General features: G+C 60.1%; 3 protein-coding genes and 1 long non-coding RNA gene across 4 annotated transcripts; 3 read left to right on the top strand and 1 right to left on the bottom strand.

Moving 5' to 3' along the window:
* Positions 1–2,433: 2,433 nt before the first annotated feature.
* Positions 2,434–3,752, top strand: RLN3 (relaxin 3). Its single transcript, XM_058659653.1, has 3 exons — positions 2,434–2,705; positions 3,458–3,470; positions 3,514–3,752. Exons 1-3 carry the CDS (start codon positions 2,526–2,528, stop codon positions 3,750–3,752), a joined length of 432 nt encoding a protein of 143 aa, XP_058515636.1. The 5' UTR covers positions 2,434–2,525.
* Positions 3,753–4,304: 552 nt separating this feature from the next.
* On the top strand, positions 4,305–12,179 carry IL27RA (interleukin 27 receptor subunit alpha). The gene is made up of 14 exons (XM_058659645.1): positions 4,305–4,427; positions 4,828–4,945; positions 6,646–6,803; positions 6,899–7,056; positions 7,564–7,723; positions 7,872–7,936; positions 9,321–9,501; positions 9,611–9,793; positions 10,127–10,228; positions 10,312–10,470; positions 11,120–11,245; positions 11,533–11,626; positions 11,772–11,865; positions 11,970–12,179. The coding sequence occupies exons 1-14, from the start codon at positions 4,343–4,345 to the stop codon at positions 12,147–12,149; spliced, it is 1,863 nt and encodes a 620-aa protein (XP_058515628.1). The 5' UTR covers positions 4,305–4,342; the 3' UTR covers positions 12,150–12,179.
* Positions 12,180–12,316: 137 nt separating this feature from the next.
* Positions 12,317–12,841, top strand: LOC131479001 (uncharacterized). Its single transcript, XR_009244701.1, has 2 exons — positions 12,317–12,550; positions 12,711–12,841. It is a non-coding gene; the product is annotated as an uncharacterized LOC131479001 (long non-coding RNA).
* Positions 12,842–12,972: 131 nt separating this feature from the next.
* On the bottom strand, positions 12,973–20,398 carry PALM3 (paralemmin 3). The gene is made up of 7 exons (XM_058659649.1): positions 20,358–20,398; positions 18,337–18,385; positions 17,407–17,487; positions 16,585–16,712; positions 16,390–16,474; positions 14,870–14,921; positions 12,973–14,749 (listed from the first exon to the last, which is right to left on the bottom strand). The coding sequence occupies exons 1-7, from the start codon at positions 20,396–20,398 to the stop codon at positions 13,215–13,217; spliced, it is 1,971 nt and encodes a 656-aa protein (XP_058515632.1). The 3' UTR covers positions 12,973–13,214.
* Positions 20,399–23,899: the final 3,501 nt, after the last annotated feature.

Raw genomic sequence — 23,899 nt, 5'->3', positions numbered from 1 at the left:
GCAGGAAAGGGCAGTGGGGTGAGTCCCGCCGCTCCAATAGGCTTCATCCAGGATATATTATTCATCTGCCCTTTTCCAAGCAGCCATCCGAGGGGACCTCTGCCTCCCAGAGTCTCGGCCCTCGGCCCCGACACCCACAGGGGGCAAGCCAGGGCCAGGAGCGTGTGGCTTAGAAAGGGCAGCAACACAAGGTGCTAATATGAAGCGGACGCAGCCAATGGAAGGTTCCCTCTCTGTCCTCTGTAACTCTGCTTTCCAAATAAACAAACAATCCTTGAACAGTTCTCTTTCAGTTTTAATTTTCTTAAACACTACGATATTTATTTACTTTTCGAAGATGTATTATCTGGGGGCCTGGTATGATGGTTCAACTGGCTAATCCTCCTCCTTCATGGCCCTGGCATCCCGTACGGGCTCCGGTTCAAGTCCCAGCTGCTCCACTTCCCATCCAGCTCCCTGCCTGTGGCCTGGGAAAGCAGTGGAGGACGGCCCAAAGCCTTGGGACCCTGCACCCGCGTGGGAGACCCAGAGGAAGCTCCTGGCTCCCGACTTCGGATTGGCTCAGCTCCGGCCATTGTGGCCACTTGGGGAGTGAACCATCAGAGGGAAGATCTTCCTCTCTGTCTCTCCTCCTCTCTCTATATCTGACGTTCCAATATAAGTAAATATATCTTTGAAAAAGTAAAGAAAAATGTAATAAGAAACAAACAAATATTTCCATTTTTCCTCCTGTGTCTGAAGTAGCGAAGTGTTTTCTGCTTTTGTGATTCTGCCTTGCTTGCTCGGCTGGGGGGCTGTGTGACCTCCAGGCCAGGCAGCCTAGTGACACCCCGGCAGGACACCCGGCAGGACACCGGCAGGACACCGGCAGGACAGTTTGCACTATTTGAAAGTTTCTTGCTTCAAACCCACTGATAGAAGCCTGCCAACTTGCTCTTTTAAAAGTTAAACTGACCGATCGTGACTGTAGAATTGTGTGGAACTGGCCTGAAATGTATAAAACCCTGTGCTGTCCAACCTGGCTCTCTCCTTCTGCTGCTTCTGCTGCAGCTTTTCTTGCTTCGGCCACGGCTGCTGCTGCTCACCCCCCGACCCCCCGACCCTGCACCCCCATCCTTCTGGGCTGGGGTGGCTGCTGGGAGCCCCATTAGTCTGACCAAACCGCCTGATGATTTGCTGGGGATCCGCAAAATCTGGGCACAACCTGTCTGCTTGAGGTGGGAGGGTAGGGGGCCTGGGGGAGAGGGGAGACAGTATGTTGCTCCTTGCTGTCAGACTATGTCAGCACCCAGGAATGAAGATGGTCGTGGTTAATGAAGACTGCTCTGAGGGTGTTCCTTGTGTGGTGTTGAGTCTTCCGAGGAGTTACACCAGAGGGGTGTCTTTCTAACGCCTGTTGGCTGTCCGTACCCACCTCAGTGTGCATGTACCAGAGGGTGCAGTTTCCTGATCCAGTCTCATCCCCGGCCCTGGCTCTCGCACAAGCTGGTGAATGCCGTGGATCCGTCTGGGCAATCCTGAAAAACCCCTGCTAAGCCCACCCCAGTTCTTGTGCTCACCGGCAGGCGCTGCAGCCTAGTCTGGGTGACCCCGACAAGCCCCTACTGTTCCTGTAGTTCTTGCACATGCTGGTAGGTGCTATGGCCCAGTGCAGCCCAGCCCACCCCAGCCCTGGCTGCAGCATAGCCTGGCCTTGCCTGCCCCCAGCCCCGGGCTCCTACATATACAGGTAGGTGCTTTGGCCTGACTCTCAGAGGCCCTCTGGATTCTCTTTCCATTTTAAACATGATAAGCAAGCCCTTAGTGGCTCTCATTCTGACCTGTCCCAGTGCCCTGGCCCCTAACAATGCAGAGCTGCCCCTCATCATGCTGATGGCAACGGTGATACCCTGGTGGTGGCAGGGTGGGTGCCCGGAAGACACTCCTGGCTCCTATCTTCGGATCAGCTCAGCCCCGGCTGTTTGCGACCACTTGGAGAGTGAACCATTGAATGGAAGATGTTTCTGTCTCTTCTCTCTGTAAATCTGCCTTTCCAATAAAATAAATAAATAAATAAATCTTAAGAAGAAAAAGCTTTAAAAGAATTACATAGCTAGAAAGTATTGACGGCTATCCCTCCCCACCACAGGGTTGTAGAATTCACTCCATCTTCATTGTTACTGAGATGGGAATGAGTGATGCCTACACTCTGGGGGTCTGGCTGAGTCCTCCACCCTCCCCCCCTTCCTGTCTGTGCCCAGTCAAGGTCTTCTCACCCACCCCACGCAAGATGACAGCAAGCTGAGCTGTATTGCCTGTCCCCCGGCTAAAGGTTATCACTACTCCTTGCTGGCGACGGGAAAGGTTGGGTCACGGCGGGGAGAGAGGAGGGGGCAGTGAGTGCCCCCCGTGTTGAGGGAGATAAGGGAGGTGATGGCCTCCATCAGGCGGGGTGCAGTGCCGCACAAGGTATAAATTGTCTGGGCGACCAGGAGGCAGGGCAGACGCGGACTGGAGTTGTATCCTGCCCCAGTGCTGTGTCCAGCATGGCCAGGCTCTCTCTGCTGCTGCTGCTGCTGCTGCTGCTGGCTGGGGAGCGATGGCCAGGGACGCAGGCCCGGGCAGCGCCCTATGGGGTGAAGCTCTGTGGCCGGGAGTTCATTCGGGCTGTCATCTTTACCTGCGGCGGCTCCCGCTGGAGGCGGTCCGAGAGTCTGGGCACAGGTGTGCAGGCTGGGCGGGGTGTGTGCAGGTGTGTGTGTGTGTGTGTGTGTGTTGGCCAGAGGGGACACAAGACCCTCCCCTGCCTCATTGCATGCAACTGAGGAGACCCTCAGCCTGGCTTGGGGAGCCGGGACGCCGTGGTTGGTGGGGCTGAGGGGAGGAAGGAGCAGGGAACAGCAGGCCATGTCCAGGGCTGCGTTCCAAGTCCCAAGCTGAGCCAGCCGAGCAGCTGCCACTCAAAATTGTGACAATGAAATGTCCTCTGACCTCTTGGGTTCAAGGGCCCAGGGTGTGTGCCACCTTGCTAGCTGTGTGCCAGTTTGCTACCTGGCTCTGCTTCAGTCGTCGCCTCTGGTAAATGGGTCCACCATTGGCATCTCGAGGCATAGAGAGGGCAGATCTCACAAACTCACTCCTGGCAGCATCTGGTACACACATGGGTCACAACGCAGGTTCCTGGGCTCGTGGCTCCCACGGCAGATGTGGTTGGAAGCGTTTTGGTGAATAGAAACAGCTTGGCATTCAACCGAGGGGCTTGATGACAATCAGCCCTCCTCCAAACCCCACTTTCCATCCCAGGACGCATGCAGGCCGCAGGGAGATTTCACTCGCTGAGGATTGTAACGTGGAGAGGCTGGGATCTACCGTCCGTCTGTCCCAGCTTCTGGCTCCTCCATAAATAAAGAGCAGGGAGATTCAATAACCAGAAGGGAAAAGTCACGATGGGAAACAGAACCCCAGGGTTGGCAGGCAGCATGAGGCTGGGGGTCTTTGGGGGTCCTGACCCTTCTCCTTCTGTCTTCTCTGCAGGTGAAGCCTTCGCTGAGGTGGTGGCTGACGCAGACAGCCTGGTCGCAGGAGAGCTGGAGGACACCGTGAGCTCCAGCGAATGGCTGGCACTGACCAAGCCCCCGCAGGCCTTCTACAGCAGTGGCAGCCGGCCCGCCTGGCAGGGAGCCATCCGAGGTGGCCGGGATGTCCTGTCAGGCCTCTCCAGCAACTGCTGCAAGTGGGGTTGCACCAAGAGCGAAATCAGCGTCCTGTGCTGAGTCCCAGCCCGAGACCCCGGCCCGAGATCCCCCGGCCACGGCAGGCAGCCCTCTCCTGCCCCGGCCTGCCCTCCTCCGCGCCATCCCGCATCCCGGGTTCTGTCACCTGCAGATCCCAGACTTGCGCTCTGAGCTCAGACATCATCCCCTCTCCAACACTCCTGCCTTCGCCTTTCCTTCCAACTCGAAGCAATGTCCCCAGGGTCCCAGCCCTGCCTGCCTAGACTCTTGGACCCCCCCACCCCCACCCCAGGGACGCAGGCTGGACCCCACCCCCTCCAGGTTGGCCTCCTGGATAACCCCTTTGGGTGCACCATGAAACAAATAAAGTGTGTCAAAGGCTTCCGAGGGTTTTGTGTCGTCGCTAGCGTTGGGGAACGCGGGATGGGGGAGGAGGAAGAGGGGTTCCGCCTCCCCAAAACCCCAGCCAAGCCACGCCCCGTCCCCCCCTCCCGGCCCTGCCGGGAACTTCCTGCCGCGCGCCGGGGCGGGGAGGAGCGCGCAAGGTGCTCAGGCGGCGGCGACCAGCATCGCTGGCTGGCTCGCGCTTTCCGGCCTCGCCGCCGGGCCCCGGGGCGCCGCCGGGCGCCATGCGGGGGTCCTGGGTCACCCGCTTCTGGGGGCTGTGGCAAGCACTGGGGTTATTGCTGCTGCTCCAAACGAGCCGCTCGCGAGGTGAGTGACAGGGTGGGTGGGACTCGTGCGCAGCGGGGGTGCTGGGGTTGCGCGTCTGTCTCTGTCCCCTAAGCTCCAGCCTGGGAACGGGGTGCGGAGCAGAGGCGCTAGGAGGATGGCGGGGTGGGGGGAAGTGGCGACAGGATGTGGCTGACAGTCTCGGGCCAGTGTGTGTGTGTGTGTGTGTGTGTGTGTGTGGTGGGGTGCCCAGAGCCCCGTTTCCTGCCGCCCCGTGTCCTTTCAGGTGCCCCCCCCCAATCCCCCCCCCCCCGGAGATCATCCTCCGCCAGGGTCTCAGGCCCCCCGCCACACCCAGGACGCGGTCAGGTTCATCAGGGTGGGGAGGGAGGTGGGATCTGGCAGCAGCACCCACCCCCAGTCTCTCTGGCTTCCCCTGCAGGCAGCGCGGCGGTGCGGCAGTGCCACAGGATCGCGCCCCTGGGCGACCTGAACTGCTCGTGGGAGGCGCGTGGGGACGCAGCAGCTCCGGTCCAGCTGCACCTGCAGAGCCAGAAGTAGTGAGTAGGCTGCATGGCCGGCCGCGCGCCTGGGGAAGCAGGCTCGGAGGCCGGCGCCCTCACCTACACTTTGCGGTTTTGTGTGTGTGTGTGTGTGTTCTTGCTATGTGAATTCGGTTACTTATTAACTCTGGGCTTCCTCCTCTAAGAGGTATCAGTGGTGATGGAGTTGTTGGTGAGAACTTTAGTGAGTTAAGCGTTCTAGAAACAAGGAGAAAAACCTTCACAGTGTCAAGCATTTCTTTTTTTTTCTTTAAGATTTATTAATTTTTGTTGTTGTTGTTGTTGGAAAGTCTGATATACAGAGAGGAGGAGAGACAGAGAGGAAGATCTTCCGTCTGCTGGTTCACTCCCCAAGTGGCCACTATGGCCAGAGCTGAGCCGATCCGAAGGCAGAGGGCCCGTGGCTTCCTCTGAGTGGGGGGAGTGGGGCTCATGCAAAGCTTTGGGCCGTCCTCCCCTCCTTTCCCAGGCTACAAGCAGGGGGCTGGATGGGAAGTGGAGCTGCCGGGATTAGAACCAGCGTACATATGGGATGCCAGTATCCCAGGTATTTCCCTTGCACCAGCCCCAGGGAACTTGCCGGTTTTGAATTGGGGTAAACAGGGCCGGTGCGGTGGTCAAGCGGCTAAAGTCCTCGCCTTGCACGTGCCAGGATCCCATATGGGTGCCGGTTCTAATCCTGGCTCTTCCTCTCTGTCTCTCCTCCTCTCTGTATATCTGACTTTCCGATAAAAATACAATCTTCAAATGGGGCTAAACAAGGGGAGACTGAAAAACTTTAGAGAGAGGTGGTCGCCATAGTGGGAGGCGTGTTTTTACTTTTCTCCGTTTAATAGTTAAAATACACACACCACAGGCCTGTGTTGTGGCATAGCTGGCAAAGTTGCCATCCCATTTGGGCGCGGAAGGGTCTGTGGCTGCTCCGCTTCCCACTCAGCTCCCAGCTAATGCACCTGGGAGAGCAACAGAGCATAGTCCAAGCACTTGTGATCCTGCACCCGCATCAGAGAGCTGGAAGAAGCTCTTCCTGCCCTAAGCCAGGTCCAGCTCCAACCATTGCAGCCATTTAGAGAATGAACCAGAAAATATAAGATCTCTCTATTGGGCCCAGTGGGATGGCATTGTGGCTAAAGTTCTCACCTTGAACGCCCCAGGATTCCATATGGACGCTGGTTCAAATCCCGGCAGCCCCACTTCCCACCCAGCTCCCTGCCTGTGGCCTGGGAAAGCAGTGGAGGACGGCCCAAAGCCTTGGGACCCTGCACCTGCATGGGAGACCCGGGAGACGCTCCTGGCTCCTGGCTTTGGATTGTCTCAGCTCTGGCCATTGTGGCCACTTGGGGAGTGAACCAGCAGACGGAAGATCTTCCTCTCTGTCTCTCCTCCTCTCTGTATAACTGACGTTGCAACAAAAATAAAATAAATCTTTAAAAAAAAAAAAAACACATGAAATGTGCCATCTTAACCCAGCTCCAAATAGGGTGTCTTTTTCAATGGATGGAGGATGGGAGAGTCAGACCCCCTTTTCTTTTCTTTTTTTGTTTTCGAGATTTATTTATTGTTTTTCATTGGAAAGTCAGACATATAGAGGAAGAGAAACAGGGAGGAAGATCTTCCATCCACCGATTCACTCTCCAAGTGGCTTCAATGGCCAGAGCTGAGCCAATCTGAAGACACACACGTATGTCTCCTCCCAGTCACCCCAACAGGACGCACACCGTGAAAGTGGCTGCTGGGCAGAGCTGGGTGACCATCCCCCGGGAGCAGCTGAGCACCTTGGACAAACTCTTGGTTTGGATGTCCCAGGCGGACCAGCCCTTGGGATCCCCAATCTCTGTGAACCTGGAAACCCGAGGTAGCGTGCTGGGGAGGGGAGAGGTTGCCCCAAGGGAGGGGATGGTGTGGTCAAATTCTCCCTCTCCTTACCCTGACCTCTCGCCACCCCCCCAGTGAAACCGAGTGTCCCCCAGTTGTCACCCGTTGTGGACTTCTCGGAGGATGAGCCCCTGGAAGCATTTATTGAGTGGACACCACCATCATGGCCGTCCCATAAAGTCCTCATTTGCCAGTTCCGGTACCAGTCATGCTTGGAGCAGGACTGGGTCCTGGTGAGTGGCAGGGGGCCCTTTGCCTCCCACCCTAACCATCCCTGGAGGCAAGTCCCACATCAGAGCCCCAGGGGCCCCAGGGCATGTGTCATAGTGCACCTGCAGCTACAGGCGCTTGGCCATCGGGTCACCTTCAGACAGTCCCTCCCAAAATACAAGGGCACGGTGTTTAGCGAACGAGTTAAGACACTGCCAGGGCCCAGATCTGGTTCCTGGCTCCATTGAACAGTTCTCCAAGCTCCCTGCTAACGCACCTGTGACGGCAGCCAGAGGATGGCTCAAGCACTTAGGTCCCTGCGCTGATACGGGAGACCTGGATGGAGCTCCCGGCTTCAGCCTGGCTTGTCACAGCCATTCAGGGAGTGAGCCAACGGATGAGACACCTCTCTTTCAAATTAATAATTAAATACATAATTAAAACCTACACTTACTCCATGTAAGCCAGGCCTATGTGCACCCCACCACCCAGACAAACATACCCACACTGTACTTCCTGTCTCTCCGCAGCTGGAATCGGAGGTGAAAACCATCCCGCTGAGCCCTGTCGAGCTCCTGGACCTGGCACCGGCCACCAGCTACAGCGTGGCCGGCCGCTGCCGAATGCAGGAAGAGGAGGATTTGTGGAGCGAGTGGAGCCCCAGCGTGTCTTTCCAGACCCCGTCCTTTGGTGAGCACCCCTTCATGCCCCAGGCCGGGCGTGGGATATGGGAGGTTATCCCGCAAGGCTTTACCCAACATCCCTTCCTTAGGAATATCCGCTTCATGCTCCACACATGCGCTCCTCAACGATACACCCCTGATTTCCTTCTTCCTAGCTCCAAGGGATGTGTGGGTGTCTGGGAACTTCTGTGGCAACCAGGATGCTGTGTTGGTCTGGAAGGTGAGTAGCAGGGACCAAGTCCGGGCTCGGAGGGAGAAGCCCCAAGGTACCATGCCGTGAACTGCTGCTCACTGGCGCCCACTGGAGGCTCCTTTGAGGATTGGGTGCGGGGGAAGGTTTTGAAGAGGGAGGGTCCGTGGCAGGAGAACCCCCACTTGCGTCAGCTGCCCCTGGGACATCCAGGACGTGATGAGGGTGGGTGCAGGGCCTCCAGGTATGGGACAGCAGCTGAATTGGAAGCAGAGCAGCCAGGATTTGAACCGCATGCCCTTAGGGGTTGCCAACATCTGCAGGCCACACCTGGTGTGCCACAATGTTGCCCCTTCTTCATGAATCTTAGCCGTGCATAACATGTATTGGCCCTAGGCTGTACACACGTTTGTTAGCTGACATGCGGGGGGGCGGGGGAAGACACAGTTTGTTGTCTGCCACAGCAGGAACTGAGCTGAGCTGAAGCCAGGAGTCTGGAGCTTCTTTGGGGTCTCCCACGCAGGTGCAGGGTCCCAAGGCTTTGGGCCGTCCTTGACTACTTTCCCAGGCCATAGGCAGGGAGCTGGGTAGAAAACAAAGCAATAGGGACATAGACCATCACCCGCATGGGATGGATCCCAGCACATGTAAAGCGAGAACTTTAGCCACTAGGCTACTGCAGCAGGCCCAGCAGGGGAAATTTTGAAATCGTTCAAAGCTGCAGCGTGGGTCAGCATCGTAGTGTAACCTGCCAGCTTGGTATCCCATACTGGTACCAGTTCAAGTCCTAGCTGTTCCACTTCGATCCAGCTCCATACTAGCGCACATGGGAAAACATCAGAGGATGGTACCTCGTACTTGGGGCTCTTGCCAACCATGTTGGGGACCCAGATGGAGCTCCAACCTGGCCCCAAGCCCCATCTGTTGTAGTCATTTGGGGAATCAGTTAGTGGATAGGAGATTTTTTTTTCTTTGCCCTTTCAAACTCTCTTTACCTTTCTCTTGAATTGTGCCTTTCAAATACATAAATAAATCTTTAAAAAAAAATAAAAAGCGCAGTGCAATAGCCTAGTGGTTAAATCCTCACCTTGCATCGCACCAGGATCCCATATGGGCGCCGGTTCGTGTCCTGGCAGCTCCACTTCCCACCTGGCTCCCTGCCTGTGGCCTGGGAAAGCAGTGGAGGACGGCCCAAAGCCTTGGGACCCTGCACCCGCGTGGGAGACCCGGAAGAAGCTCCTGACTCTTGGCTCCCGATTGGCTCAACTCTGGCTGTTGTGGCCCCTTGGGGAGTGAACCAGAGGATGGAAGATCTTTCTCTCTCCTCTTCCTCTTTACAAATCTTTCATTCCCATAAAAAGAAATAAATCTTAAAAAATTGAAGTGGCCCCCCTTTCTCCCCTCCCTGCTTCAGTCGCCAAGGTCCTGCATGCCAGTCAGTTACAGAGTGTGGGTGGCTGGCAGGCAGGAGCCCTTTGCCGAAGGTGTTTCCTGCTGCAGCATCCGCGTCCCCGCCGGTGTCCACTGGGCCGCGGTGTCCGCCATCAACAGCACCCGCTGGGAACTGCCCACCAATCTCTCCTTGGTCTGTCTGGGTAAGAGACTTTGCCGCTGGACGGGGAGGAAGGCGTGGTAGGTGAGACATCCTTTTAGGGGGCTGGGCGGCAGAGATGCCCACTGTGTCTCCCACCCCTGGCCCTGCAGACTCCGCCCCCGGCAGCGTGGTGTTCCACGGCGGCTCAGCAAGCAGCCAGCTGCGAGTGAGCTGGTTGCCGGGATCCACGGAGCCCCAGGAGTATGTGGTGGACTGGGCTGGGGACACAGAACCCCCGGAGGCTCTGAGCTGGCTGCGGCTTCCCCCTGGGCAGCACAGTGCCGTCTTGGCAGGTGAGGGCCGCCGTCCTCTTCCATTCTGTCTCTGTATTTGAAAGGTAGAGTTGGGGGGAGGGGCAGAGAGAAAGCTTTTCCATCTACGGGTTCAGTCTCCCAGAGCTGAGTCAGGTGGAAGCCAGGAACCAGGAGAGTCTTCTGGTCTCCTACACGGATACAGGGTTCCAGGCACTTGGGCCATCCTCCACTACTTTCTCAGTTTCATTACCATGGAACTGGACGGGAAGTGGAGCAGTCAGGATTTGAACTGGGCACCTTGGACATAAACAAGATGGGTTGGTGCAAGGCAGGGAACAGACCTGACCCCTTTACTTCCTTTTCTCCACCTAGGGAATTTCACAAAAGGGGTCCCTTACCGGGTTACAGTGACCGGGGTCTGGCCTTGGGGCCTAGCCCCAGCCCTCCCAGCCTGGGGCTTCATTGAGGAGCTTGGTAAGATTAGGGGTGGGGTAGGGTCCTGGAACTTGTGGCCAGACCCCTAGGCACTCCACTCACTGACTCCCCTCCACCCCCAGCACCTGTAATGGGGCCAACGCTTTGGCGACTCCAGGATGACTCTCCCGGGACCCCCACCGTGGCCTGGGCCGAAGTCCCCAGGCACCAGCTCCGAGGCCATCTCACCCACTACACTGTGTGTTCCCGGAGCGGAGCAGGACCAGCCTCCTGCATGAACGGTGAGCCTCCTTCCAGCCCGCCCCTCCAAGGACCACCTCCTCCTGACAAGCCCCTTCCAAGCCTCTGCCCTGGGGAGCGTGTGACACCGTGAGCTCTCAGCTCTCAGAAAAGGCAGCTTTGATTGACAAGGGAGGTTGTCTGCCACCTTCCCTTAGAGAGACATTACGAACACCGTGGTGGGACTCCCTCTGGCGCGTGCTAAACCTGGGATTGAGCGAAGCAGGGGCAGTGACATGGAAAACAATGTTCCACGTTTCTCACTTATTTAAGTCAGAATTACAGAGAAGGAGATACAGAGAAGATCCTCCGTCCGCTGATTCAGTTCCCAAGTGGCCACAGTGGCCAGAGCTGAGTGATCCAAAGCCAGGAGCCAGGAGCTTCCTCCGGGTCTGGGTGCAGGGTTCCAACGCTTTAGGCCGTCCTCCACTGCCTTCCCAGGCCACAGGCAGGGAGCTGGAAGGGAGGTGGAGCTGCCGGGATTAGAACCGGCGCCCATATGGGATCCCGGCGGGTTCAAGGCGAGGACTTTAGCCGCTAGGCCACGCCGCCGGGCCCAGTGTGGGTTGCTTTTAAGCGGTAAGGGCCAAGAAGGCTTCCTGGAGGAGGCAACAACTACCCCCTACCCCCACCCCTGCTTGTCTCCTGCAGTGAGCGGCAGTACGCGGAATGTCAAGCTACCCGACCTGCAGAGGGGACCCTGCGAGCTGTGGGTGACGGCGTCCACCGTCGCGGGACAGGGGCCTCCTGGTCCCAGCCTCTGGCTTTATCTGCCAGGTGGGAAGCAGGGGGCTGGAGGAAGGGAGGGAGGTGGGCGATGTGTGGGTGTTCCTCCCTGAGGCTACAAGGAGTAGGAAAAAATGGGGGGTGGGGAGAGGGTGATTGCCGGAGACTGGGGACAGTTGTACATCCCTGGTAGTGGGTCACCTGTCCCTGACATGCCCCGCCCTCTGCCCCTATGGCTTTTGAAGCCACGCCCCTTCACACACCCCGCCCACCTTGGTTTCTCTCCCACTCCAAGTACCAGGCATCCATAGCCATGCCCTCTCCTTCGGCCTCAGCAGATAACAGCTTGAACTGGGCCATCCTGCCTAGTGTCCTGTCGCTATGGGGGCTGCTGCTCCTGGCCTGTGGCCTGACCCTGACCTTGTCCGGAAGGTGAGGTTGCAAGAAGGTGTGGGTCTGCCCGGGTGTGGGATGGGGTGGGGCTGAGCATCCAGCAGGAGGGAATGCAGGGATGTGCCTAGGCCTGCCGCCTGCAGCCACCCTACCTCCCTCCTGACTGTCTCAAACCGCTTGCCAGGTGTCCCCACCTGCACCATAAGGTGCTGCCTCGCTGGGTCTGGGAGAAGGTCCCGGACCCTGCCAACAGTCAGTCTGGCCAGCCCCACATGGAGGTGAGCAGGAGGACTGGCTTGGCTTGCAGGGGCGGGTGGGCTTGTGGGCTTTTGCGGACAGGGAAGGTGGGGTGGGTTCCCCCAGCCACCACCTCTCTTCCCAGGACGTGCCTCAGGTGCAGCCGCCCAGGGACTTGCCCATCCTGGAAGTGGAGGAGATACCACCCCCAGAGCCTGCATTCGTGGCCCCACCCCAGCCGCCAGGCACGCAGGACTGTGGATATGAGAAGCACTTCTTACCCACCTCTGAGGAGCTGGGCCTGCTGAGCACCCCCAGGTCCTAGATTTCCTGGGACGATGTGTTGGGGGGTTGAACCTGTAGCAATGTGACGAGGTGAAGATACCCGGCCCGGGGGAGCTGGGATGGAAGGCTCCCTACAGAGAAGGGACCAGACCTCTGGGGAGGAAACCAGAACAATGAGTTGGCCCTGTCTGCTTCCTATATCCATGGTCAGTGCGAGAGAGCTGCAGCTGGACGCAAAGCCCGCCTCCCTTGCAGCTAAGCTTGCTGCAGCCCGGACAGAGTTCCAGAATTGACACGTGTCAACCTTGGGCCTGAATGGGTCTTAATAGCCTGGGTTTGGGGGTTCTCTGCCCTTACCTGGGAGCTGGGTACCTATGACCTAGTGCTGGCCGAAGCTAAAGGAAGGTGGGGGAAAAAATGAAATGGAACCTGGATCCCCAAGTGACCACCTAGGTCAGAGCCTGGGTCCCACGTGACCTCCTGGGTTGGAGCCTGGGTCTCCGAATGACCACCTAGGTTGGAACCCGGGTTGCCGAGTGACTGCCCAGGTCAGAGCCTGGGTTCCCAACTGACCGCCTGGATCAGGGCCCAGGTCCCCGAGTGACCACCTGGGTCAGAGCCTGGGTCCCCAGCTGACTGCCTGGGTCTCCGAGTGACCACCTGCTTTGGGGCCAGGATCGCCAAGTGACTTCCTGAGTCAAAGCCAAAGAAATAAACGTTTATATTTTTGTAGCTACTGTCACCGAGGTCTCCGTGTTGTAACGGCTACTTCTACATCTTTCTGATTCCCCATCTGTTCATTCCAGAAGCATCGGCCCCTCCAGCTCCCACCAGGAAGGGCTGGGAGGGAGAGGGGGGTCCCCAGACCTACAGGACACACACATTCAAGTTCTGTCCGAGTGCTGTCAGGTTTTCAAGTATGAAGGTTTTGTCACAGAAGGGAGCCAGGGAGCCACAGGCAGTGCGTGAGGGAGCTGGGAGGCCAGGCGTGGGCAGACGTGCGGGCCAGTCCCGCGCTGCCCTGGCTGTGCCCGGGACCCTCTGCTGGGTGCCAAGAGGCCGAGGTAGCTGAGAGAGGAGCTGGCATGGGGTGGGGGACGCGGGCTCACATCACTGCACAACACTGGCACGTCTTCTGCTTCGGGCCGGCCGCCCCTTGGCCCTCGCGGGGGGCAGGTGGCTCTGGCTGCCTGGCAGGTGCGTAGGTGGGTACTGGGTGGGCTCCGGGCCTTTCCTGCTGCAGCAATGGCTGGCGCTCCGAGGGCTGCTCTGGGGCTGCCTGGGCAAGGCGGCCAGTCGGCCTTGCCGCCTGCTCCTCCTGCACCTCCTCCTGGGGCTGCTCCTCCTCCTGGGGCTGCTCCTCCTCCTGGGGCTGCACCTGCAGGGGCGGCTCAGCCTCGCTCACTTCCTCAGCCTGGGGAGGACTTCCTCCCCTGGAATCCTCCAGATCCTCTGCAGCTCCTTGGGGTGCTTCCTCCCCCAGCCCCTCCAGCCCCTCTTCCCTTCCATCACCCTCCTCCGCCAGGGTCTCTTCCCCAAGATCGGCCCCCTCCCCTGCAGGCTCCTCCCTTGCTGGCCACGCCCCTTCTGTTGGCTCCTCCCCTCCTTCTGGCTCCTCCCCCAGCAGCTCCGCCCCTCCCCTTGGCCCCTCCTCTCCTCCCTTATCCTCCCCTTCTGTCTCCTCTCCCAGGGGTCCCTCTCTTCCTTTTGTCCTCGCCCCCAGTTGTTCTGCCCCTTCGTTTGGCTCCGCCCCCTTTAGCTCCTCCTCTCTGTCTGGCTCCTCCCCCGGTGGCTCCGCCCTTCCACCTGGCTCCTCCTTCAGCTGCTCCGCCCCTCCTCCTAGCTCCTTCTCCAATGGCCCCGCCCCTCCCATAGGCTCCTCTCCCAGTTGCTCCGCCCCTTCTCTCGACCCCTCCTCCAACGGCCCCGCCCCTTCTCTCAGCCCCGCCCCGTCTCTCTCCTCCTCCTCCGAGGGCGTGGCCTCGGGGCCGCCCCGCCCTGCGCCACCGCCCCCCAGGGCTGGCTCCTCGGGGTGCAAGGGGGTCCCCTCCGGCCCAGCCCCCGCGCGCCTGCGCTCCTCCTCCCAGGCCTCCCCCGCCCCGCCGCCCCCGGGCCCCTCCAGCCCCTCCATCAGCAGCTCCTCCCAGTCCTCGCTCAGCGTCACCCTGTCCACCCAGATGAAGGACCCGTCCTCTCCCGCCGAGCCGCCCCGAGTGGCTCCTGCCTGGGGCGCCGCACCCGACCCCTCGCCCCCCACGCCCTCCCACACCACCTCCACCGCGCCCTGGTCCTGCCGCACCCAGGCCGGCGGTTCCGGGCTGCGGGGCTCCCGCCCCTCGGCCATGGCCTCCCGCACCACCTGCTCCACCTGCGCCTCCAGCTCGGCGCCCGTGGCCTCCGTGGCACTGTCCTCTGTGGCTATCAGCCCCTCCCACACCACCCTCACCACCCCTGCCCTGGCCGGGCTGGGCTCTGTCTCCGATGCAAGGCTGGGTGCCTGGCAGGGGCCGTTGGCTTCTGGGACCTGCGTGGGCGCTGGTTGAACCTCAGCTGCCTCCTCCCTGGGCTCAGCCACGACGGCCTCTGGGGAGGCCAAAGGCTCCAGGGGTAAGGAGGCCCTCCTGTCCACGGTCGCCTGGCCTGCAGGGATCGGCGGAGGCAGAAGAGAGAGAAAAGATGAGATGGGGTGAGCAGGGACTGCCAAAACCCCAACCTCATTTGGGCTGCCACCTGCCTGGGGACCAGGTCCCTGACACGCACCTGCCAGGCCTGTCTCCATCTCCATCGCTGGCTGGGAGAGAGGGCGGGGACCCTGTGGGGGCAGAAGGTGGGGTGGGAGGGGTGTGATTGGGCAAAGACACGGTCAGGGCCGGCCTCGTGCCCAGTAGCATGCCACCTGGCCCCTCCACATAGACCTCCACAGCTCTCCTCAACCTGGAACACTAAATGTTCCCTCCCCCGCCACTCCCTGTATACAGGAGGTGCCTAAGCAGCGCTGAGTTCTTGCAGCGCTGAGTTCTTGCGGCACAGCCCACTCTTGCCAGCCACCAGGGTGACAGGGACACAAGGAGGAATAGCAAGTCCCATATCCCAGCAGGGAGGAGTAGAGTAAGCACCCGTGGTCGCGTGGCCACACAGCATCAGCGAGTGAGGGGAGGGGGAGGCAGAAGACGCATGGGGGTGGAATCTGGGGCCCCTGTTTGAATGTTGAGTTGCACAACAGAGAGAGAGAGAGAGAGAGAGAGAGAATCTTCCATCTGCTGGTTCATTCCCAAAACGACCACTTCAGCCAGGGCAGGGCTGGTCCAAAGCCGGGAGCCAGGAGAGCCATCGGCTCTCCCACATAGGGCGGGGGGGTCCCAGGACTGGCACCATCACCTACTGCCTCCCACAATGGGCATGAGCCCCAGGGCAGCAAGGGACAAGCAGACACCTGCCCCTGCCCTCCCCCACCTGCCTCCCTCCGAGGAGACTTGTTGGAGAAGGTGGCATGAAACCCACCCTGCTGGGAAGGACCAGCAAGTGTCAAGGGGCTGAGGCCACCTGCCACAAACTAGGCCAAGTTCAAGCAATAGAAGCCAGGGGCCTTACGGCTGGAACGTAGGGGAGAAAAGGAACAGCTGACATGCAGGGCCCTGCCTCCAGGAAGTCTTCCTTGAATGCCCCCCATTTCAGACACCTTTGCTATGCACGCTCCCCCCCGCCGCCCCAAACACACTGCCATGCCCTCATGGACCCTCTAAAGACACCCAACTTCTCATTCAAAGGGTGAGCTCCTCCTGGAACCATAGCTTGCCCATTTGGAGCTAAGATCACCCCAGCATGCCTCAGAACCCCAACAGGGGCCGCCCACATGTCACAGGTGTCTATCCCTGCCCCCACATCCAACAGGCTCTTGGAACTAAGGCGAGACACCAGGGGCAGCAGCCCCACCCCACAGTGGTCTGTCCCCTAAGGGACTACCTGGGATCAAGTCCCCACTCTGCTGCTGATTTTGGCTTCCTGTGTGCGCCCTGGGAGGCGGCAGGCGACAGCTCGGGCCCCGGGGTCCCTGCCACCCACGTGGGAGTCTGGATGGAGTTCCCAGCTCCCACCAGCTTCCACCTGGTCCAGCTCCGGGAGAGAAAATTGGCGAATGGAAGCCCTCCTTCTTTCTCTGTCTCTCTCACACTGCATTTCAAATCAAGTCTCAAAAAAAAAAAAAAAAAGCTGCAGATGAATTCTCTCACAGATCTAGCAGCTGAGCCAAGGTCCCGCTGCCCCCTGCCACACCCCCTCACCTGCCGGCGCCAGGTGGGTCTCCCCCAGGGCTTGTGCTGGGCACCTGTGGAAGCACTCTGTAACAGCTGCAGCTGAGAATGGAGCCTGGGACAGAGAACGGGACTGGCTAGGAACCCCGGACTTCCACCATCACCAGGGTCCCCTGCCTGGCTGCCCCGCTCCCACCCCGAGGGCTGAGGCAGGGTCCCACTCACGTGAACAAGCTGTCTTCCAGCGTCTGGATGCGTGCCTGAGCCTGACCCTCTGGCGACTGGGGGTCTTGGGGGGCGGGGTCCTGGGTGGCCGTGCCATCCATGAGCCAGCGTTCACGGAGAGATTTCCTCTGGGCACGAGAGAGGGGACCAGGCTGGGCACGCAGACTCCCCCTCCTTCACTGCTCCCCTACCCCATGCTGGAGAACCCGTGGCTAGGGCAGACTCTTTAATGCACCCATCTGCACCCAATCCCCCCCACACCCCAGATGGGGATCCACACCGTCATTGTCCTCCAAGTGGGACACACCCCAACATGAGCAGCCCACAGCCCCCACCCATTCCCAGCAGTCTGGGGTAGGCACCCTCTGTCCCCCACCCCTTACCCCTGGGGACAGCCCTGCCTTGGCCACCCTTCAGGTGGGGGTGGGTGGACACTCCCAAAGTGACATCACCGTGTCTCCCCTGCCTTGCCTTAAAGCAGGACCTAGGCTCCCCGGGGCACCTCCCCAGAACGGAGACCAACACTTGTCCTGTCCCATCCTGTTCTCAAGGTGGTACCAACGACAAGAGCCTCCCCCCTCCCCAGCCCTGCAAACCCTGCCCTAGCCTGATCAGACCTGCCAGTTGGCCAAAACCGCACCCCACAACATGCAGGAGACCAACGCCTCCAGGTGCCAAGCCCCTGCCCCACACAGAAGAACAAAGCGTCCTCCTTATCCTGCCTCATCCCGGGCAGCTGCTTGCACAGACCCAAGCCGTCTCCCTCCCTGGCCCCCCGACCCCAGGTCAGCTAGCCCAAGGCCAAGGCCGCCGCCCCCCAACCTTGAGCCGCTCCACGCGGAGTCTCTCTTCGTCCAGCTCCCGGCGCGCGGTGCTGATCTCCTCCTGCAGCCGCCGCTTCTCCTGCGCACACAGACGGCGCCGAGCTGGACCGGGAGCCCCGGGCCGAGCGGGGCGGGGCGGGGCCGGGCCTCCCCTCCCCTCCCGCCGTCGCGGGGGGCTCCCCGGGGACGGGGGCGCTGCAGAGGCGCTGACTCAGCAGCGCGCCCAGGGTTTGGGGGAGAGGGCGTGGCGGGGGCGGGGCCGGGATGCTGCGGAGGCTTCGCCTGCGCCCTGGAGAGGAGAGAGAGGTCTGGGGGTCTGGGGTAGGGGGTGGGTGGGCGATCGGGAGCTGTGCCGCAGAGGCGCGGTGGTCGAGCGGGAGGTGCTAGCGAGACGGAGAGACGGGGATCTGAGATGTGGGGGTACAGAAAGACACTGGGTGTGCAGAGATGGGGTGCGTCAGTGGAGGTGCGGAAAGATGGGGTGTGGAAAACTGGAGTGCACGAGGTGGAACCTATCCTGGGCCCCAGGATCAGGGGTCAGCATGGGAGAGACCAGGTCCAGGGAGGAGTCCCAGAGGCTCAGGTCCCCAGGGAAAGCTGACCCCCCCAAAAAAGGGTGAGGTCCACAAGGGGGAGAATGGGGGTGTTTGCAAAAGTCCGGGTCTGGGAACGGGGACTCTGGGTGACGTCTGTTCCACCAGGAGGGCCAGATGAGCAGACCCAGCTATTCTGTGGGTACCAGTGAACCGCGAGAAGAATTTAGGGTGCAGGACCTGCAGCAGAGGGCGCGGCTCCCCGCTTCGCAGCGCTAGATCTGAGTCCAGGGCTGGGGCGGGGGGGTAGTTGGAGACAGGGGCCAGCTGCCAGCTTGGGGGTTCCCAGGGGGCAGGGCCGAGAGCCCCCCGGAGGGTTGTGGGGTGTCACTTACGGCGATGACTTCCAGCCGTTGCCGGTAGAGGGAGCTCTCGGCCATGGGCCTGTTGGTGGGGTGGTGGGTATGGGAGAGGGGCTGAGGAAGGGTCTTTGGGGTTCCCTTTCCTCCTCCGGCTACCTCGGGAGAGCGCCCCTATCTTGTCCAACCAGGTAAAGCCCAGGTCCTGCCTCTCTCTCCCATGGGTGCTGAAGCAACAGCCCTGCCCACCCCACCCCACCACCTCCCGCAGGTCTGTCGGCCATTGCTGTGTGTCTCTAAGTAATTCCATACCTTGTCTGGCCCCGGCGGACCTGAGGGGAGAGAAGGGGGCCACCAAACCCTACCATTGCCATGGCAACCCCAGTCCACCTTCTGTACTGGTCAATACACCTCTCCCTAGGGGACAAGGGTCATCGGGCCTCCCTGCTGAGAGCTAGGGGACTGCAAGCTGGAGCAAGCAAGATCTTAAAACATGTGACCTTGTCTCCCCTCCTCCTTCCCCAGCACTCCAGCGTTCCGATTTCCCATCCCTGACCCATGCTTCGTGGGCTGGACCCTCTTCTGGCTGCCCCTGCAACGCGTCCAGCCGGCCTGTTCCCTGCCCGCCAGCCACGCATGTCTGTGTTGTTTCACCTGCGCCCCCCCACTGCCCGCTGGACCCCTGCCCCAGCCTGCTGGGTGAGCTTTCTCCGTGCCCCTCTGGGGCCTGGCCGCAGCAGGGATGTGTAATGCACTTGCTATCTATAGGGTTCTAAGTGCCTCGTGGGGCTTCCGCCGGCTGCCCGCAGCCGCCGCGGCAACCCTGCCTCCCCCCCCCAACCAACCAACCAACACCATGTCCCTGCCCTGGAGTGGACTCTGCCGGGACACGCAGGACAAAAATCTGCCAGCGCCTCGCGGTCAACCAGCTGCTCTTTCCAATAGGGGGGATTCCTGTCTGCATCGGACAGGCAGGGGAATAGATGATAACAACAAAAACACACGCAAAAACAAAAACCTCTCTGCCCCAGGTTGCCAGGTCGTGGACCCAAATTCAGAACCTGATTCTTCAAGACCCCCTCAGACACTGCACCCCGGGAAATGGGGTCGGGTGGGGTCGGGTCAGAGGCCAGCCCTGAGAGTCCGGTTGGGGCTGGGAACCAAAGCCATAGCTTATGGAATGTCCCTGATGATAGATTTTGCGCCCTGGGGACATGCTGAGGTTCCCTCACTGCCCCCCCAACCCAACCCTGGGCTGTCCCACCCCCAAGATGTAATCGCTCTCAGCCTCTTGCTTGGGGGCGGGCGCTGGGGTGGAGATTGGGTTCCCGTTGCTAGGCGACCATCTTTGTCCTTGGTGAATAATGCAAGGGGGGGACCCAGAAAGGTGAGGGTATGGAATTGGGGTCCCTGGTGTATGTTGGGGGGGAGGGAACTCTCAAAAGACCTCTGCAACCTGCCTCATCCCATTAAGTTTGCATCAAACATCCTTGCATGTGCCATGGGGAAGAGCAGATGAGCACACATGGACCCCGGGGCCAATATGAACTCCCAGACCCGGCTGGCGGTCCCTAGCAGCCGCCTGTGCTGGGTCACCGGCCAGGTCACTGTCTTTCCCACTTTGGAGGCTGTGGGCCAACCTCAGGCATGGCTCGTGTCCCCAAACCTGGGCACTAAACGGGGTTGGTGGAGTCCAGAGGAACAGAAGGGCACGAGGGACCCCCCGCCAACATTTGCCCCAGCCCCCACCCCATCTCCTAGTAGCCCCACCCCCACTTCTCCCTCCTGCTGCCCCTCCCAGATGGACTTTGGGCGTCCAGCTACTGGCCAGCGGAAAATGCTCAAAGAAGCAGCAAAAGGGGGCGGGGGCAGGCTAAGGCTCCCACGGGGCAAGAGACAATATGGAAGATCCTCTGGGGCTCCATTTCCCTGCCGCTCAGGGCAAACCAGCTGACGCTCTTGGCTTTCTGGACAAAGTCACAAGCCCCCCTCCTATGTCCTGCTCCCACTGCCCAGCCCCCACCCCCACCTGCTGCCCTGGACCCCCAGGCACTTACATGCACATGGCTGGGGACCACAGCTGGTTCTGCAAAGTCATTTCTGCAGGTAGACCCACCTTGGGGTCCTCCAAGTTCAATTCCCTTTACCTGCCGGGCTGAAGGAGCACCTGCTGCAGCAGTGGCTTCACGGACAGGGATCTGGGGGTGGGGGGACCGAGGGTAGGCACTGGGAGAGCTGGTCTGGCTGGTTTGATTTGGGCCACTGGGAGGAGGCGGCGGTGGTGAAGGCAGGCAGTGGACAGGGTGGTGGTGGCCAGGGGGGCTGGGGGCTGGCTGGCAGTTTCTGGGGAGGCACTATCAGCTATCCTGATAAATTATTTACCAACCTCTGGCCTCTTTGCCGCACTGGGCGTTAACAGGAGCAGGAACACGCCAGCCAGTGCGTGGTGCCGGGGTGTGTACGCCATGAGTGGTCACTCAGACCCCTCGGGGCCCTCCAGGGGCACCTGCTTGTGGACAGTCTGACAGGCTGGCTGCCCTCTCTTTTCAGCCTCTCTTAGGGGACTGAGGGACAACTGAGCCCAGAAAGCCAGGACTATGGGAACCAGGAGGCGCAGGCCCCAGAGGATGGCCTGGTCCCTGGGGGTCACTTCCCCATCTGTGAAATGGGAGAGTCTGGTCAAGGGGCCTCGGGGGTCCCAGACCCTCCTTAGATGGTGTAACAGTTACTGGGAGGTTCTAGAATAGATTAGACAACTTCTCTGCTTTTTTTTTTTTTTTTAATTGTGGCCTGGTCTGTTCAGTCTTATTCACTTTTTTTTTTTTAAAGATTTATTTATTTCCATTACAAAGTCGGATATACAAAGAGGAGGAGAGACAGAGAGGAAGATCTTCCATTCAATGCTTCACTCCCCAAGTGAGCCGCAACGGCCGGTGCTGCGCCGATCCGAAGCCGGGAACCAGGAACCTCTTCCAGGTCTCCCACATGGGTGCAGGGTCCCAAGGCTCTGGGCCGTCCTCCACTGCTTTCCCAGGCCACGGCAGGGAGCTGGATGGGAAGTGGAGCAGCCAGAATAGGAACTGGTGCCCATATGGGATCCTGGCACACGCAAGATGTGGACTTTAGCCATTAGGCTACTGTGTTGGGCCCAGGAGTTGGCATTTGAAAGCAGTGGGTTAAGTCGCTAATGTTTGCATGCCCATATTCCTTACCAGAGCACAGGTTCTAGTTCCGACTACCTCCCTTCCCACCCAGCTCCCTGCCCATGCACCTGGAAAAGCAGTAGAGGACGACCCAAAGCCTAGGGACCCTGTACCTGCATGGGAGACCTGGAATAAGCTCCTGGCTCCTCGCCTTGAGTGTGCTGGGATCCCATATGGGTGCCGGTTCTGGTCCCGTCAGCTCCACTTCCCATCTAGCTCCCTGCTTGCAGCCTGGGGAAGCAGTGGAGGACGGCCCAAAGCCTTGGGACCCTGCACCTGTGTGGGAGACCCAGGAGCTCCTGGCTCCTGGCTTTGGATCGGCGCAGCTCCAGCCGTTACAGTCACTTGGGGAGTGAATCATTGGATGGAGGATCTTCCTCTCTTTCTCTCCTCCTCTCTGAATATCTGACCTTTCAATTAAAAAAAAAAAATTGTCTTTCCGCTCTGTAAAGCTGCCTTTCTAATAAAAATAAGCAAAGCTTAAGGAAAAAAAAAAAAGCCAGAGAGACTGAGAGAAATGTGCCACTCAGTGGTTCATTCCGTGAAAACACTCAATAGCCAGGGCTGGCCCCGGCTGAAGGCAGGACACGGGAACTCCATCCGGGTCTCCCAGGTGGATGACAAAAGTCCAAGAACTTGAGCTGGTACCCCTGCTTCCTGGCACGCATATTCACTGTGAGCTGGGGGCAGTGGCCAGCGCTCCAGCGTGGGATGCAGGCGTGCTCCCGTCTCTTCACCACTTCCCCTCAACTCACCTTTGTTGTTACCGGGCTCCCCCTTCATTATTAATGTTTTTGGTTTATTTTTATTTAAAAGGCAGATTTATAGAGAAGGAAAGACAGCTCTTCTGTCTGCTGGTTGCAACAGCCGGAGAGCTGGGCAGTTTCAAAGCCAGGAGACGAGAGCTCCATGCGGGTCTGCCGGCATTGGCAGCAGAGACCCAAGTACTGGGGCCATCCTCTGGCACTTTCCCAGAGGCATTAGCAGCGAGAGCTGGATGGGAAATGGAGCAGCCGGGACTTGAACCCCGCCAAGTCCACATGGAATGCTGGAAGCCTGAGTTGTAACTTCGCCACCTGGGACACGATGTTCAGGGAACCAGGTTTCCAGAGGGAGGAGGGTATGTCTTCCGGCTGGGATTTCAGACAGGGGAGAGTTGAGAGGCTGGAAGAAGGAAGAACACGTGTCACGGGGGACCAGGAGGCCGAGTGGCCACACAACTGGGTTGCTGGGGGCTTTTGAGGCCCCACAGCCCCTCTCCTCCAGTCTATCTCAGTCACTGTACTTCTGGGTTATCCTGGTGGCGCCCAGCCAGCAGTCAGGATGGGTCCCTGGAGGTGGCTGTCCTGTCCTGGAACGTCACACCGAGGCCCTGGTCACAGGGAGCCGCTCCTTTGGTGCAAGCAAGCCTGGACTCCTTCTGTCCCCAGCTCTGGGCCTCCCAGGCCGCCTGGGCCCAAGGTGACCCGCCTGGTAACCGTAACCACCCACCCAGCTGCGCGCCTCCGGGGCTGCCTACGCTTGGTTGCTTGGTCGCCTGGGCAAGCTCCTGGAAGTCGTGGGGGCAGCAGGGAGGCGGCTCCTGTCGCCGGGGCCTGGAGGGGTTGTCGCTGACCGCCAGGTGGCACTGGCTGGGCCCCGGGCCCGGGGCGGTGGGTGGGAGGGTCGTGAGGGATACCCTGCTGAAGTTCTTGGTGGGTGGGTGCGGTGGTTTCTTGGCCAGTGCGGGTGGGGGGGGACACAGTTCCTCCTAAAAGGCTGACCAGGCCACTGGGAGAACACCACTCCCCCAGCCGTCTCCCCTCACCCTCAGCTAGCGGGCCCTCTTCCAGGAAGTCCTGCGGCCTGAGGCGACCTGGGTGAGCCCTGGACGAAATCCGGGGACCCGTCAATCACCCCCGCCCCGAGGGCGTGGCCAGGGCGTGGTCAGGATCTGTGGGCAGGTGGAGGGTGAGGGGCGGTGCCCAGCCCTGGCCACTCCACCTCCCAGCCCACCCCACTTCCATGGAGGAGGGGTGGGCATTCTCAGAGGGCAGAGGCGGGTCAAAGAAGCGGCCAGTGCAGGCGACGCCTTGGAACCGTGGGCGGCGGCTGCAGCCACAGATGCGGTGCCCTAGCTAGGGGCACCTCTTTTCTCTCTCTCTCACACACACATACTCGTGCCCGCCCGCCCCCCGGCGCTGGCCGCGGAGGGTTTCTTCTAAGCTGCTCTTGACCCTGGACATCGAGGCCTCCGGGCCAGAGAGCGGAGCCCTGGGGTCGTCAGAGGCGCAGGGCCACGAGCCCCCTGGGCTGGACAACGAAGTCTCCTGGGAGCCTGCGCCACAGCAGGACAGCGAGGTCCCCAGGTTGGACTGCGAGATCCCCTCCTCAGAAGAGGGCGCCGTGGAGACCCC

This window comes from Ochotona princeps, unplaced genomic scaffold, assembly GCF_030435755.1.
Source record: "Ochotona princeps isolate mOchPri1 unplaced genomic scaffold, mOchPri1.hap1 HAP1_SCAFFOLD_1989, whole genome shotgun sequence".
Taxonomy (NCBI): domain Eukaryota; kingdom Metazoa; phylum Chordata; class Mammalia; order Lagomorpha; family Ochotonidae; genus Ochotona; species Ochotona princeps.
The sequence above is the reverse complement of the archived record's forward strand: the minus strand, read 5'-3'. Positions and strand labels throughout refer to the sequence as shown.

Excerpts from the sequence above, each read along its gene's own strand:
- RLN3 (XM_058659653.1), top strand. The coding sequence starts at position 2,526 with ATGGCCAGGCTCTCTCTGCTGCTGCTGCTGCTGCTGCTGCTGGCTGGG.
- PALM3 (XM_058659649.1), bottom strand. The coding sequence starts at position 20,398 with ATGACTTTGCAGAACCAGCTGTGGTCCCCAGCCATGTGCAT. Across the intron at positions 14,922-16,389 it reads GACCCACCTGGCGCCGGCAG|GGTCCCCGCCCTCTCTCCCA; the intron begins GTGAGGGGGTGT and ends CTGCCCCCACAG. Across the intron at positions 14,750-14,869 it reads GATGGAGACAGGCCTGGCAG|GCCAGGCGACCGTGGACAGG; the intron begins GTGCGTGTCAGG and ends CGATCCCTGCAG.
- IL27RA (XM_058659645.1), top strand. The coding sequence starts at position 4,343 with ATGCGGGGGTCCTGGGTCACCCGCTTCTGGGGGCTGTGGCAAGCACTG. Across the intron at positions 7,724-7,871 it reads TTTCCAGACCCCGTCCTTTG|CTCCAAGGGATGTGTGGGTG; the intron begins GTGAGCACCCCT and ends CCTTCTTCCTAG. Across the intron at positions 7,937-9,320 it reads ATGCTGTGTTGGTCTGGAAG|TCGCCAAGGTCCTGCATGCC; the intron begins GTGAGTAGCAGG and ends TCCCTGCTTCAG.